At 43.8% G+C, this 16,003-nt stretch overlaps 1 protein-coding gene across 1 annotated transcript in view; it reads left to right on the top strand.

Moving 5' to 3' along the window:
• Positions 1-15,721, top strand: part of zdhhc2 (zinc finger DHHC-type palmitoyltransferase 2) — a 102,251-nt gene extending 86,530 nt beyond the window's left edge. The window contains exons 9-12 of the mRNA XM_067996232.1: positions 9,079-9,205; positions 13,226-13,318; positions 13,671-13,786; positions 15,646-15,721. Of these exons, the coding sequence (XP_067852333.1) occupies positions 9,079-9,205; positions 13,226-13,318; positions 13,671-13,786; positions 15,646-15,686 (377 nt within the window). The 3' untranslated portion in view covers positions 15,687-15,721. The remainder of the gene's footprint in view (positions 1-9,078; positions 9,206-13,225; positions 13,319-13,670; positions 13,787-15,645) is intronic.
• The last annotated feature ends 282 nt before the right edge of the window (positions 15,722-16,003 follow it).

Raw genomic sequence — 16,003 nt, 5'->3', positions numbered from 1 at the left:
TATCCACGTAGCTCTCGGACTCATGGATGTACCGTAGTGACATTAGCTCGAGCTGCTCCAGCTGACGACACTTCCTGCACCTGTGGCTGTCCAGGACACGAGAAGTGTCCTGGACTTCCCACATGGCACAGGATGTGCATTCGACGGGACTGCCATGCCTCTATTTATTAGACTACTAACTAAACTTACCAGAAGTAAACTTAAGACTTGTCTCTGATCGGGACAAAAAAAAACAAAACACTCACCAGCTATTCACCAATCAGCTCCTTCCCTTGTGCTGACATCACTTTGGGTGTTTTTTTAACCTCTCTCCCTGATGCTTGTGCTCCCTTACCTCCGACCCCCTCCTCTTTTATAGGCCGCTCCCTTACCTCCAACTCCTGCCTCTTTTATAGGCCGCTCCCTTACCTCCAACTCCTGCCTCTTTTATTGGCCGCTCCCTTACCTCCAACTCCTGCCTCTTTTATAGGCCGCTCCCTTACCTCCAATTCCTGCCTCTTTTATTGGCCGCTCCCTTACCTCCAACTCCTGCCTCTTTTATTGGCCGCTCCCTTACCTCCAACTCCTGCCTCTTTTATTGGCCGCTCCCTTACCTCCAACTCCTGCCTCTTTTATTGGCCGCTCCCTTACCTCCAACTCCTGCCTCTTTTATTGGCCGCTCCCTTACCTCCAACTCCTGCCTCTTTTATTGGCCGCTCCCTTACCTCCGACTCCCTCCTCTTTTATTGGCCGCTCCCTTACCTCCGACTCCCTCCTCTTTTATTGGCCGCTCCCTTACCTCCGACTCCCTCCTCTTTTATTGGCCGCTTCCTTACCTCCAACTCCTGCCTCTTTTATTGGCCGCTCCCTTACCTCCGACTCCCTCCTCTTATTGGCCGCTCCCTTACCTCCGACTCCCTCCTCTTTTATTGGCCGCTCCCTTACCTCCAACTCCTGCCTCTTTTATTGGCCGCTCCCTTACCTCCGACTCCTGCCTCTTTTATTGGCCGCTCCCTTACCTCCGACTCCCTCCTCTTTTATTGGCCGCTCCCTTACCTCCAACTCCTGCCTCTTTTATTGGCCGCTCCCTTACCTCCGACTCCCTCCTCTTTTATTGGCCGCTCCCTTACCTCCAACTCCTGCCTCTTTTATTGGCCGCTCCCTTACCTCCGACTCCCTCCTCTTTTATTGGCCGCTCCCTTACCTCCGACTCCCTCCTCTTTTATTGGCCGCTCCCTTACCTCCGACTCCTGCCTCTTTTATTGGCCGCTCCCTTACCTCCGACTCCCTCCTCTTTTATTGGCCGCTCCCTTACCTCCAACTCCTGCCTCTTTTATTGGCCGCTCCCTTACCTCCGACTCCCTCCTCTTTTATTGGCCGCTCCCTTACCTCCGACTCCCTCCTCTTTTATTGGCCGCTCCCTTACCTCCGACTCCCGCCTCTTTTATAGGCCGCTGCCTTACCTCCGACTCCCGCCTCTTTTATAGGCCGCTGCCTTACCTCCGACTCCCGCCTCTTTTATAGGCCGCTGCCTTACCTCCGACTCCCGCCTCTTTTATAGGCCTCTCCCTTACCTCTGACTCCCGCCTCTTTTATAGGCCGCTCCCTTACCTCCGACTACCGCCTCTTTTATAGGCTGCTCCCTTACCTCCGAATCCCGCCTCTTTTATAGGCCGCTCCCTTACCACCGACTCCCGCCTCTTTTATAGGTCGCTCCCTTACCTCCGACTCCCGCCTCTTTTATAGGCCGCTCCCTTGCCGTTGCTGCTGCCGCTGAATTCTCCTTTCCTCTGACTCTGGTCTCTTGTGCATCCTCCCCTCTTTTAGCCTCGCCATTTGTGGCCATGCCTTTACTCGCCTAGGTCCCATGCTCTGGAATTCCCTCTCTAAGACTCTCCACCTCTCTTTCTTTTAAGATCCCTCTTAAAACTTACTTATTGGACCAAATTTTTGTTCAGTCCTCCTAATATCTTGTTCTTCAGTTCAGCATCTATTTTAGTGATTACACCTCTTCGAAACACATTGGGACGTTTTTCTAAGTTAAAGGTGATGCAAATATTTTAAGCTATTGATAAATTAGGATTTAGTCAGTTTCTCAACAAGTGATGATCACACTCAGTAACATCACCATTATGCACACATTTGTCAGCTTACAAATTCTATTCCTCTGCCTGGCATTTTTAAAACGTCACTGAATAAAGGGCTCTAAATTAAACACTTTTTATACATTTAAAATTAATGTGTCTTTTTAACTGAATCAGCACTTTATCACTTAACTACTATCTGCAAATGGTTACAAAATAATTTCTTGTATAAATGATTTATTATATGGTATATGCTACATTTTCCATTTAAAATATTTCAATAAATAGCATACCAAAGTAATCAAATAAATCGTAATTCAATTGATGAAATACAGTAGGTACTAGAAAAATATCAAATACATTGCCTTGGGCTTTCTGAATTCACCGGAGAGGAAATGTGTAACTTTTTATCTTCATTGGCGTACTAATGGAAAATTGGATTCCAAGTTAATAAGGCAGGGTTAAATGTGATACATAATTAATGTAAAATGTATCGGTTGTTGAACCTAGCCAGAGTTAACAGATTGATTCTAGCAGGTGTAGGTAGACAATGCAGCAATGGTGAGATTTCTCTGTGTAACACCAATTGTAACTTTAATGTTGCTGGCAAATCATAGGACAAATGACCCGCTTAAAAATATTTCAATGAGCTGTCACTTGAGGAAAATAAAATTAGCACAGAGAGCAAATGTTACAGTGATGTTCCATGTTCAGGGCATGTCCTCAGTAGACAAAAAGACTTTTGTTACTTGATGTGCAGGCAGAGACAATAGGTCTCTTATTTTCTAACTGTGACAAAAATGCAGTAGCTGAGATGATTTTAATCAGTAGTGCAATGTCAGCCAAAGTAATGAGCCAAATGATTTGTTGTGATTAATGCTCTGCCATTGGTGGCAGAGCTTTCAACCATTCTGGAGCTCTCTCCCTAATCCCCTCATCTGACCCTCCAAAAACCCTTTTACATCGAATTACATGAAAACCACAGCTCAGAAACAGGCTATTCAGCCCAACTGGTCTATGCAGGCTCTACACGAGCCTCCTCCCTCCCTCATGTGCTTATCTAGCTTCCCCTTAAATGCATCTGTTATTTGCCTCAACTACTCCTTGTTTTATATTTAAGACCCCTAGTTTTGGACTCCCCTACAAGTGGAAACATTTTCTCTACGTCTACCCTATCAAACCCTATCATTATCTTAAAGACCTCTATCGGGTCACCTCTCAGCCGTCTCTTTTCTGGAGAAAAGAGCCCCAGCCTATTCACCCTTTCCTGAGAAGGATATCCTCTCAGTTCTGGTATCATCCTTGTGAATCTTTTTTGCACCCTCTACAATGCCTCTATATCCTTTTTATAATATGGAGACGGGGGGGTGGGGGGGTTTAAATTGGATCAGGCCCAATACTGGGTGCGGGGGTTACCCGCGCCCGGTGTTACTGATGCCGGTAGCACGCGAGATTCATGCTGCATCCTCAATACCATGATTCCCACGTGCAGCCAGCACTACCTGCACCGTGGAGTGGCTGAACGCACCAGCAGGAGGCCCGATATGGGGCATGACCAGCACTAGGTAAAGGCAGCTTGCACCTCTTAAAGGGGAGATGCACTGTCAATGGAAGCAGTGCAGGATGACGGGCAGAATGGCTGGAGCAGCAAGAGAGCGTGCCCCGAGGTTCTCCAACAGCGCACTGGAGGCCTTAGTGGAGGGAGTGCAGGAGAGCCATCCTGTACCCACAGGATGGCAGGTGACCCTCCAGGCACCAGCTGCGGAGGCAGTGGGAAGAACTGGCCGTGGAGGCGAATGGCAGGAGTATAGCACCACGCACGTTGATACAGTGCCGGGAAAAGTTCAGTGATTTGACACGAGTGGTCAAGGTGAGTGAATGCAAGTGTCGAGTGGCACATCCTACCAACTGCAGCACTGCTCCATGCCGATACCCCCCGTCATCCACCCACCAACAAGCACTGCCCATCCGCATGCAACGCTGCACTTCGGATGCTGTATCTCACCCTGACATAGTAGCACACTTGCAATCCACAAACCACCACTCACAGGTCACACACACTAGCAGCTATTCAGTCATGACAGGCAAATCACCAAAACACATTGCAGGACGCTCAGTGACACACTTCCCTTTGTCTTGTAGGAGAAGGTGGCGCATAACAGCCGGCAGACTGAAAGACCCGAGGGAGGACAGGCACGCCTACACGTCCTCACCCCCCTGGAGGAGACCATGCTGCACATCATTGGGCGGGCTTTCGCTGTGGCCGTGGCCATTAGCAGCGCTGGAGGTCCCAACGAAGGGGTCTCTGCATACCCAATTCTCCTCCTGGTTTCCCACATCTCCCTTATCCCACAATCTTTTCTGATGCACGTGCTGCAGATGGTGTCAGCAGGCAAGTCTTACTTGCTCCTCTTCCCCCCTCCACAACTCAGCCCGTCTCCCTTTGTCATCACAGGTGCCCAAGAACTGGAACCGGCACCGTCCGGGGTGGAGGAGGAGGAGGAAGAGGACACTGATAACGAAGCCACACCAACACTCGATCTGACACTCGCATCCACCAGCTCAGAGACTGACAGTGCACTTACTGTAGAGGTTAGGTTAGAGGAGGGATCTGCAAATGGTGAGACACCGGGCACAAGTGCGCAGGAGCCGGGGCGGAGGGGACGGATACCACAAGAGCCAACTCGCCGGAGGGCGAGGTTGCACAATGGTTCTGCTGCCGAGGCGTCAGATGAGGACTTCGATGGGCCAGGCTACAGAATATGGCTGATGGATGTACACCGCCAAATGCTTGGTGCACTGGAAAGCCTGCCAGAAAGCCTGCGCACAATGACAAGGGGCATGGAGGAGTCCACCTCAAATTTGGCACAGGGCTTTGCGCGGAGCTTGGAGCCCATCCTTACCCACACAGAATGGGTGATCACCTCCATCAGCACACTTGTGGAACCCACCATGATGCAGCATCTGATGATCGATGTCGCAGCTTCCATTGCAGCACAAACCGACGTCATCAAAGGTTTGCAAGCCACGGTTGCTGCTCAGACTGCTGCTATGGAAGTGCAATCTGCTGCTATTGTGGCTTTGGGTACCATCTGGAACGGGGCTTCCAGGGCGTCACAGCACTCCAGCAATCCGTTCTCCTGCTGATCACCAGGATTGCTGAGACTCCGCCCTGTGCAAATGCCAGTGGTGCCATGGCAGTCGAACCTGCTGTCCTCTCTCCGGATGACAGCATTCCTGCTCCCATACCTGCCACTCCACCAGTGCCCTTTCTGTTGCCTGTCAGCCTGCTACACCCATGCCAAGATGGTGCAGCCTGAAGCTGGGCCCTCCCAGTCCAGAAATGCTTGAGGTCATCCTCCAAGGCCATCTGCGCACTCCTCAATTGAAGTCCAGCAGCCTTCCACTGCCCGTGCTCCAGCCACTTGGGATGCACCTCATAGGAGCACTAAGCTAGGCAAAGATACACGAACGACAGGCACTGAGGGAATGCACAAGGGTAATATTTGATACGTTAATGTGTTACATTATAAATATGGATTTGAAATTGCAGTTGATGGCAGTTTTCATTTATGCAATAAGCTCCGGGAGGAGGCAATATGTAATCATATGGAGGGCGATTTGATGGTCATGCGGGAGAGGACAGGTGGGGAGTGTAGGACTGTTGGTGACTTGGGAGGTGCCGTTGAGGTTACTGATATTGCTCATGAATAAGGTGAGCATGCAGAGCCCCGGCAGACAAGGCCTGTGCACTTTGTTGTCTCCCTGCCTCTTCCTCCACTTCCTCCTCCCCCTCCTCCTCTGCCATTGGCTCAGGGTCTTGGCAGATAGGCGGTGGCAAGGGCTGCCCTCTCAAGGGCAAGGTTGTGCAGCATGCAGCATACACCAATAAATCTTGACACCCGCTCAACGGAGTACTGCAGGGCTCCACCAGAACGGTCCAGGGAGCGGAAGCGCTGCTTTAGGAGGCCTGCAGTGAGCTGGATGTGCACCTGAAGAGCCGTGACCTGCAAGGCTACGGATTAAATGTGGGAAAGTGGAATTAGGCTGGATGGCTCATTTCTCAACTGGCGTGGACACGATGGGCCGAATGGCCTCCTGTGCCATAAATCTTCGATGATTCTATGCTCCTCTATCCCGTTTAGACTCTTATTATCTAAGCCGTATGTGGCCTCCTGATTCTTCCTACCAAAGTGCACCACTTCACACATATCTATGTTGAAATTCATTTGCCAATTACACACCCATTCTGTAAGTTTATTAATGTCCTCTTGAATTTTGACACATTCTTCCTCTATATTAACTACACCCCCAATTTGGTATCGTCCGCAAATTTTGAAATTGTACTTCTGATTCCCGAATCCAAATCACTGATGTAAATTGTGAACAACAGTGGTCCCAGCACTGATCCCTGTGGAACACCACTTCCCACCTTTTGCCAGTCTGAGTAGCTACCCTTAACCCCTACTGTCAGTTTTCTGTTTTATAACCAACTTGCTACCCATTCTGCTCCCTGTCCCCTGACTCCACATGTTGTGACCTTAGTCATGAGTCTAAAATGTGGTACGTTATTGAAGGCCTTTTGAAAATTCAAATATAGTACATTTACCTACTACTTGTCTACTCTTTCTGTTACTTCTTCAAAGAATTCAATAAGGTTGATCAAGCATGACTTTCCCTTCTGAAATCTGTGCTGACTGTTCTTTATTATATTTTCATTCTCTTGATATCTTTCTATTTCATCTTCGAGTAAAGATTCCAATAAAGTTCCTACCACAGACGTTAAGCTAATTAGTCTATTGTTCCCTGGACTTGTTCTATCTCCCTTTTTAAATATAGGAATAACATTAGCTGTCTGCCAGTCCTCTGGCACTATTCCCTTTTCTAGTGATTTTTAAAATATATATGTAATGGTGCCTCTGCTATCTCCTCCCTAACTTCTTTTAATATTCGTGGATGCAATCCATCCAGACCAGGGATCTTATCCTCCCTAAGTTTGATTAGTTTTTCAATTTTCTCCCTTCTTTCTATCTTAAATGTTTTAATATCTTTTTTGATCTCTTCTTCTAATGTCCTGCCCATCTTGTTAGTCTCCCTGGTAAATACAAAGGTAAAGTAACTATTCAGTATTTCTGCCATTTTGCTGTTGTTACCTGAGTTCATCATGTGCATCCCTTAATGGCCCGATCCCTATTCTGATTTTTCTTTTGTTATTTATGTGTCTGTAGAATACTTTACTATTTCTTTTTATATTCCCTGATAATTTAATCTCATAGTTCCTCTTTGCTTTCCTAATTGTTTTTTTGACTTCTTTCCTAACCTCTTCGAATTCCCTTTTGTCATCCTCTCCTTTATTGTCTATGTACTTAGTATATGTCTTTTTCTTTATTTCTTTCTCAATTTTACCCTTATCTCTTTATTCATCCATGGTATTTCATTATTGGCTAGTTTGTTCTTGCTTTTTAGAGGAATATACTTCTCCTGAACTCTATTGATCACCATTTTAAATGTTACCCATTGCTGTTCTATTTCTTTGTGTCTCAATTTTTTCTCAAATTAGCTTTTTTCCAATCCGTTACATTGGTCTTTATCTTATGTCTTTCTCAATCATTATTTTAAACCTTATTATGTTATGATCGCTATTGCCTAGATGTTCCCCAATGCTTACATCTCTCATCTGTTCCGGTTCATTTCCCATCATCAGATCCAGCAATGATTCCTCTCTTGTTGGCCTTCTCACATATTGGGTAAGAAAGGAGTCCTGTACACACTGTAAAAACCCCATTCCCTTTTCTCCATTCCCTACTTCTTCTTGCCAGTTCATTTGGAGGTAGTTGAAATCTCCTATGATTATTGTTCGATGTTTATTTACTCATTTCGTAGATTTGTCTACATAATTCTTCCTCCACTTCCTTTCCACCATTAGGTGGTCAGTAGACTATACCTATTAATATGATCAATCCCTTCTTATCTTTTGTCTCAATCCATATGGATTCTGTTTCTATCCTAATGTTACTTATGTCCCTTTTATCTATGCCATTATGGTGTCTCTAATTAGTACAGCTACTGCACACCTCCCCACCACCCCGTTCACCACCTTCCTTCCCTGTCCTTTCTAAATACATTATAATCTGCAATATTTAACTGTTAGTCCTGTTCTTTATGTAACCATGTTTCCATTATCCCTACCACATCTGGCTCCTCGCTATGAATTATTGCCTCCAGTACCCTCGTTTTGGTTCAGATGCTGTGCATATTTGTTTTTAGTAATTGTTCCCCTCACTTTATTTTTAACAATCATTTTGTACTCGTGTTCTATAACTGTATTTGTTCCCTGACCATTTATGTTACCCTTATTCCTTAACTTGGACTATTTATGTTACCCTTATTCCTTAACTTTTAAAACCTACCTCTTCAAATGCGCCTTCAGGCATCTCCACCGTTTCCCCAATTATTGTTGCTTAGGTCTGACATTAAACTGTGAAGTTAAAGGCACTGTATGTTGCTATTGTTATTGTAACAAAGAAAATTTAAGACTGATGTTAGAAAGTTCTTTACACAGGGAGTGGTCAACATATGATACAGTGTCCCAGATAAGGTAATGGAGGTAAGAACCCTGGACTGATTTAAGAAACAGTTAGATGCTGTGATGGGGGACTTTAGATTATTTCTGGATGGATTACAAAGAATGTACAGCACAGATTTGTAACAGGCCATTTGGCCCCAAAAGGTCCATGATGGTGTTTATGCTCCATGTGAGCCTTCTTCATCTAACCCTATCAACATATCCTTCTGTTCCCTTCTCCCTCATGTTTTTATCTAGCTTTCCTACTAAGATGGGCCAAATGTCCTTCCTCAACTGTATCTCTCTTGTGGTCTTATGATGGTTAACTCTGCATTTAAACCACGGAGAATGAAGGATAGAATTCCATGTGACAAAATTAAAAGAATGGAAATGTTTTACATACATTTTTTAAATTATCGAAATACTATAAATAAGTATATTTTGTTTCAGAGGCCTTCAGAGCACCTGTGTTTCGACATGGGCCAGACAAGAATGGGTTTAGCTTGGGGTGCAGCAAAAATATGAAGCAGGTATTTGGAGATGAGAAGAAGTACTGGTTGCTACCTGTCTTTACAAGGTACAGCTCATTTTCTTGAGTTCCCATATCCTTGATAGAAGCATACTCATTCAGAATGAACTCTGTATTTCCATGACATAGAATATTTTAAAACTGTAGCAAATCTTAATCTTTTCTGAGAAGTCGAAAGTTTCTTTACAATCTGTTTATTATGTCTGTTAGTTTTGGTTTAGCATTTTGCAGTAGACTTTCATTAAACAATGACACAATCACATAACATGACATTTACAGTTCAGTAACTTTATTGATGAGTTAGATTCTGATCAACAACACCTTGCACTTACATTCCACCATCAATGTAGAAAACATTCCAAGGCAACAAAAGGAATAAAGCAATTGAAGTCGAGCCTAGATGAGAGAATTAGAAAAGGAGACCAAAAGCTTGATTGAAAAGATGGATTTGAAAAAAGATTTTAAATATGCAGAGGAGAAATGAAGAAGTTTAGGGAGAGAATTGCAGAGAGTGGCAGGGAGGACAGCTGAAAACATCTCCACCGAAGGTGGGGCAACAGGAGGGAGGGATGCATAGAAGGCCAGAGATGGAGGACCGCAGTTGCATGGATAGGGTGGGTTGGGAATGTAGATTGATTTGAAGATGAAGGTGATGATTTTAAATTCAGTTTGTTGGGGGTCAGGGAGCTGATGTAGATCTGCAAGGATGGAGGTGATGGCCAAGTGGACTTACTGTAGGAATGGGTAGGGCTGGCTGAGTTTTGAACAAGTTGGTGTTTATGGAGGGAGGCCGGCAAGAAGGACCTTAGAGAAATAGGGATAGATTTTGACTCTTGCAATAGTGTAAAACGGGTTATAGCGAGTCAGCAGCCCAATTACATCTCTTACGATTTTGAAGTCAATGGAAATAAAAATAATGAAAGATGTAAAACAGACTGCCAACTCGCTATTACCCGTTTCACACTATTGCACAAAGTCAAAATCTACCCCATACAGTCTAGTGGTGACAAACACCATGGATAAGGGTTGCACTGTGGCAAAATAGGGCCAGAGCAGACAATGTTTCGCAGGTGGAAATAAGTAGTTGGTAGTGGATCGGATAAGAGGTTTAAAGCGTAACTCTGGATCAAATGGGTCACCAAGGGTTCACCAAAGTTTCATGTGGCCTGGTTCAGACTGAGCAATTGGCTTGGGAGAAGGATGGAGTCTGTGACAAAGGAGCGGAGTTTATGGCAGGAGCCAAAACCGATGCCTTTGTGCCAGAGGAAACAGCAGGATTGGAGACGGTGAGTGATATGGTAGAAATGAGGATTATAATCCCATAGAAAAAGAAAGTAAAAAAGATCCTTTCTTTCTGGTGCCCTGCACCTCTCCCCCCCACCCCTCCTTAACACCTTGCCAAGCAACCTTTCTCTACAAGGTAACAACTAGCGAGTTTGAGCACAAACTCTCATGTACCTAATTATATAATGCGACATAGCATCTCTGCTTGCACTGTACTTTTCCACAGTCATGATGTGGAGATGCCGGTGATGGACTGGGGTTGACAATTGTAAACAATTTTACAACACCAAGTTATAGTCCAGCAATTTTATTTTAAATTCACAAGCTTTCGGAGATTTTCTCCTTCCTCAGGCAAATGTAATTTAAAATTACATTTGCCTGAGGAAGGAGAATTTAGTCCAGTAATTTAAAATAAAATTGCTGGACTATAACTTGGTGTTGTAAAATTGTTTACAACTTTTCCACAGTGGCAGTTTGCAAAGTCTAGGCATCTTCTTATTTTGCTCTGTAAGTAACTGTTGTCTCACCACAGCACTAAGGAGTTGCATAAACGAAAACCTTGGTGTATGTTACTGCAACCTAGGTTACCATTTATGCCAGACAGACGACAGCCATAGAGATTGAGGATGCGTACTCCTGATATGGATGGATTGAAAATCACAAGGAGTGCTCCTGTGATTTCTCGATGTGAGCTCCCATTGGACAAGGCTCCATGTTGGGTGTGCGTATTCGGAAAATTGTTCCTTACAAGTTTAGTTAAACTTGTGGTAGTGTAAGTCCAGAGTTAAGACTATGCTGCCCCCTGAGTAAAATAGAGTGAGACTCCCTCCTCCAGATAATTATTAGAGGGTAAATTTTCCACTTGCATGGTCCCAGTGCAACTTATATGAGAGAATCACGAGTGCAGCCCATGATTTTCTGGCAATTAATTTTAATGGACAGAAAACCATGGGCTGCGCATTCTCAGTTCCCGGATATGCACACGTGGTGAGCAAAACTCCACACTGGGAGTGTACAAACGGAAAATTTACCATTAGGTTTTATTCATTTGAAAGAAACACTGAGCACCCTAGTCATTGTACAATTGGAGAGAGACTCTGAGCTTAACATTTTTCCAGAACCAGCAGCAAGGCACCGCCATCACAAGCCAGCTAGAGATTTAAGGGTAAATTTTACATGACAAGGTTCCCAGAGGCTCACACACCAAGAAAAGGGATTGTAGAATCATATCTGAAGGTTGGAATTCCCAGTTCTACTGCTTTTCCAGTCATAGAGTCATAGAGTTATACAGCACGGATAGAGGCCCTTCAGCCCATCGTGTCCGCGCCGGCCATCAGCCCTGTCTACTCTAATCCCATATTCCAGCATTTGGTCCGTAGCCTTGTATGCTATGGCATTTCAAGTGCTCATCCAAATGCTTCTTGAATGTTGTGAGGGTTCCTGCCTCCACAACCCTTTCAGGCAGTGAGTTCCAGACTCCAACCACCCTCTGGGTGAAAAAGTTCTTTCTCAAATCCCCTCTAAACCTCCCGCCTTTTACCTTGAATCTATGTCCCCTTGTTATAGAACCCTCAACGAAGGGAAAAAGCTCCTTAGTATCCATCCTATCTGTGCCCCTCATAATTTTGTACACCTCAATCATGTCCCCCCTCAGCCTCCTCTGCTCCAAGGAAAACAAACCCAATCTTCCCAGTCTCTCTTCATAGCTGAAGCGCTCCAGCCCTGGTAACATCCTGGTGAATCTCCTCTGCACCCTCTCCAAAGCGATCACATCCTTCCTGTAGTGTGGCGACCAGAACTGCACACAGTACTCCAGCTGTGGCCTAACCAGTGTTTTATACAGCTCCATCATAACCTCCTTGCTCTTATATTCTATGCCTCGGCTAATAAAGGCAAGTATCCCATATGCCTTCTTTACCACCTTATCTACCTGTTCCGCCGCCTTCAGGGATCTGTGAACTTGCACACCAAGATCCCTCTGACCCTCTGTCTTGCCTAGGGTCCTCCCATTCATTGTGTATTCCCTTGCCTTGTTAGTCCCTCCAAAGTGCATCACCTCGCACTTTTCCGGGTTAAATTCCATTTGCCACTGTTCCGCCCATCTGACCAACCCATCTATATCGTCCTGCAGACTGAGGCTATCCTCCTCACTATTTACCACCCTACCAATCTTTGTATCATCAGCGAACTTACTGATCATACCTTTTACATTCATATCCAAGTCATTAATGTAGACCACAAACAGCAAGGGACCCAGCACCGATCCCTGTGGTACCCCACTGGCCACAGGCTTCCAGTCACAAAAACAACCTTCGACCATCACCCTCTGCCTTCTGCCACTAAGCCAGTTTTGTATCCAAAGTGCCAAGGCACCCTGGATTCCATGGGCTCGTACCTTCTTGACCAGTCTCCTGTGGGGGACTTTATCGAAGGCCTTACTGAAATCCATGTATACCACATCCACTGCGTTACCCTCATCCACACGCCTAGTCACCCCCAAATAAGATCAACATAGATCAGTGATTGGACGTGGGATCTTTCTGGTCTGTATGGGTCACTGGGAAGTGCACTTACTGACTGAATTATTTTTGTTTACTGAAGAATAAACACACTGCTTATTCATTTGTTAAAGGGGGTCTTAGTTACAGTGAAAGTATCAAGATAATGTACTTTATCCAACACTGACACTAAGTTAGATTACTCCATGTCTTTTATGAATTAAAAGATGATAAATCACGCATTTAAAAAGAACAAAATAAAATGACAACATTGTTTTTTATGCAGTCTGGGTGATGGTTGTTCCTTCCCAACATGTTTGGTAAATCAGGATCCAGAGCAACCCTCCACTCCATCTGCTCACAACTCAACTGCCAAAAAGTAATTATTATTTTTTTATTGCTATGCTTTTTCAATGTAAAAATATTTGATTTTTTTGCATAACTGGATGATTTTTTTAATAAGCACAAATAAATATTTGTCTTTGTGTTTTCTAACTTTGATTTGAATCACCATTTTTATAAGGTTATTATTTTATGCAGTTGTTCTTTTATTGCAGAACATTGCCATGTATTACTTCCATAGTATACAGTTCATGGTATAATACACATGGCACATTGTAGTAGTGAGTGAGATTTACTGAGTGGCTGGGGTTGGGGTTGTGCAAAACCCTGAAGACTGATCCAGGGAGTTACCACATAATAAACTAATTCTTTAATCACTTGGTTCACAGTATTGCTGAAGGGCATCCATTTCCTGCCAAACCTTTACGAGAGTCCCAGAACCACCTTTTGGGTAGTGGCCAAACGTGGTCTGAAGGAACTTCTGATGATGAGAAAGGCAAGATTGGTGAGTATTTGGATCATTTTACAATTTAAATAATTTCACAGAAACTATAGGCATGCAATATTGGTTTGAAACAAAAAATACTGGGACAATTATGATTTTTTTTATATAGATTGACTGATGCACTGATTGCTCAAGTAAATAAACTGACATTGTAGTTTATACACCCAGGACTACTGTATGAGGGCTTCAAGGGGCAAAGTATTACAGGGTCAGACATTTTTGTATCATAAGGAAAGTTAAATTTATGAAAACAAATCAGTGCAAAAAAATTAGTTTGGCAACCATTGGGATGCAAATAACTATTTAACATGTTTAGCAATTGTATTCTATATTTTACATAGAAAAGGAATTCTGAAACAGCCAACATACTTAATTGTATTTTTTTTGCAAGCTGCTTTGTCTAGCCAGGACAACCTTACATGTTGGCCTGCAGAGTTATCTGAAGCTATGTGGGAAGATTCCAGTGACAGGTCTACAAATTTAAATTCCATTAGTGAATCAGGCTTACTGGTCAGTCATCAGTAGTATTGCTGTGGACCTGCTGTTTCATATATAAGAACATAAGAAAATCCTAAGTGAGAAAAGGCCATTCTACCTATCAAGCCCACTGTTAAATAGTTATTTGCATCCCAACGGTTGCCAAAGTTACTAATTTTTTTTGCACTGATTTGTTTTCCCTGTAGGGAAACATAGGGAGCACTCATTTCCTTCCTCTACCTTACCTGAAAAGAAAATCAAGTGGATTATTAAATATCTCTGACTCTCTATCCCACTTCTCAGCAAGTACCAGTTCTGCCCCTTTTTAAAGATGCTAATTGATGCTGAATCAGTTATTTTCTCTGGGAGTTTGTTTCACATATCCACCATAGGGGGAAAAAGGAGTTTTCCTAATCTCTAACCTTGATCAAGGCTTGTGAATCTTTTACTTCTATACTCAATACCTATGCTTATTGTCTGAGACAAATTGCTTCCACGTCTATATAATTGCTTCCACGTCTATATATTTGCTTCCACGTCTATATATTTGCTTCCACGTCTATACTTTCCATTATTTTAAAAACCTAAGTAGGAGCAAAGGAACAGGATTAAGTTGTTCTCCCCCTCAGTTTTCTTTCCTCCAGGGTAAATAAATGTTTTGACTGGGTATTTCTTAGTCCCGAAGGCCTGGAATCATCCTGGTCATTCTTCTTGGAACCTATCCTAATGTACCTATATCAGATTAATATGTCTGCCGTAGAGGTTTGACTTGGTTTCAAACTTCCATCACCAGACATGTCATTATGAAGCCACCTCAACCCAAAAAGAACCTGCTTACCTCTCCCCAAGAGGGATAGTCATTGTTGGTTATCAGACAACTGGAAAGTGAGGCATAAGCCCTTGAAGGCAGACAGCAGCTACCAGGAGTTGCCCGTGAGCAGCACAACTCACCATAAAATGTGTGAGTGTACTGCCACCATCCTCCTGGCCACAGTATGGAAACACACCATACCCCATCTGTTTGCCTCTCTGCAATGCATTGAGCATGTGTACACTAGGATCTCATGGTGCAATTTCAAGATCCAAGTTTATTTATTTTGGATTATAGGAGTCCTAGTATTTCTACCAAAGACTACAGTCCATTTTATGGAACCTCAACAGCTAGATACCATGCCTAATTTTGAAAAAGTAGAATTGTATTTACTATGTTGGGTAACCACTTCCTCGGACTCTATAACTATTTGTTCTGTGGGCTACAGAGCTGTTAGATATTAGAAGCCCCATAATAATCACAGAAAACAAATTTATACGTGAACTGAAATTACATCACTAACATGAAATTACATGCTATATTATTAACATTCTAGTTGGTTAATTTATAGGTGTGAGCAATCCTGTCATGGTCATAGAGAATGAGACCTAGATACTCTACAAGCAAATGTATAACAGCTGGCAAATGTAAGTAAACGAGCAAAATGGCATCATAACTGTGTGCCACCCATCACTGGTCCACATCTGCTGTAATATTTATGCATTTCAGGTAGCAGAATATTATAACATATTCATTTCTTATCCATCCATCAATTCCACCAAATTGCATGCTCAATAGAACTAAGAATTCCAGGTTTTGTGCCCCAGTTACACATTGCTGGAGTGGAGGAGTATAAATACTCCTCCAGCTGGTAGAGATCTTTCCTATTTAAAATACCATATTGGTTATCAATGTATCACCTTATAGAA

Source organism: Heptranchias perlo, chromosome 1, assembly GCF_035084215.1.
Source record: "Heptranchias perlo isolate sHepPer1 chromosome 1, sHepPer1.hap1, whole genome shotgun sequence".
Taxonomy (NCBI): Eukaryota; Metazoa; Chordata; class Chondrichthyes; order Hexanchiformes; family Hexanchidae; genus Heptranchias; species Heptranchias perlo.
Note: the sequence above shows the minus strand (reverse complement) of the source record. Positions and strands in the feature narration are given on the sequence as shown.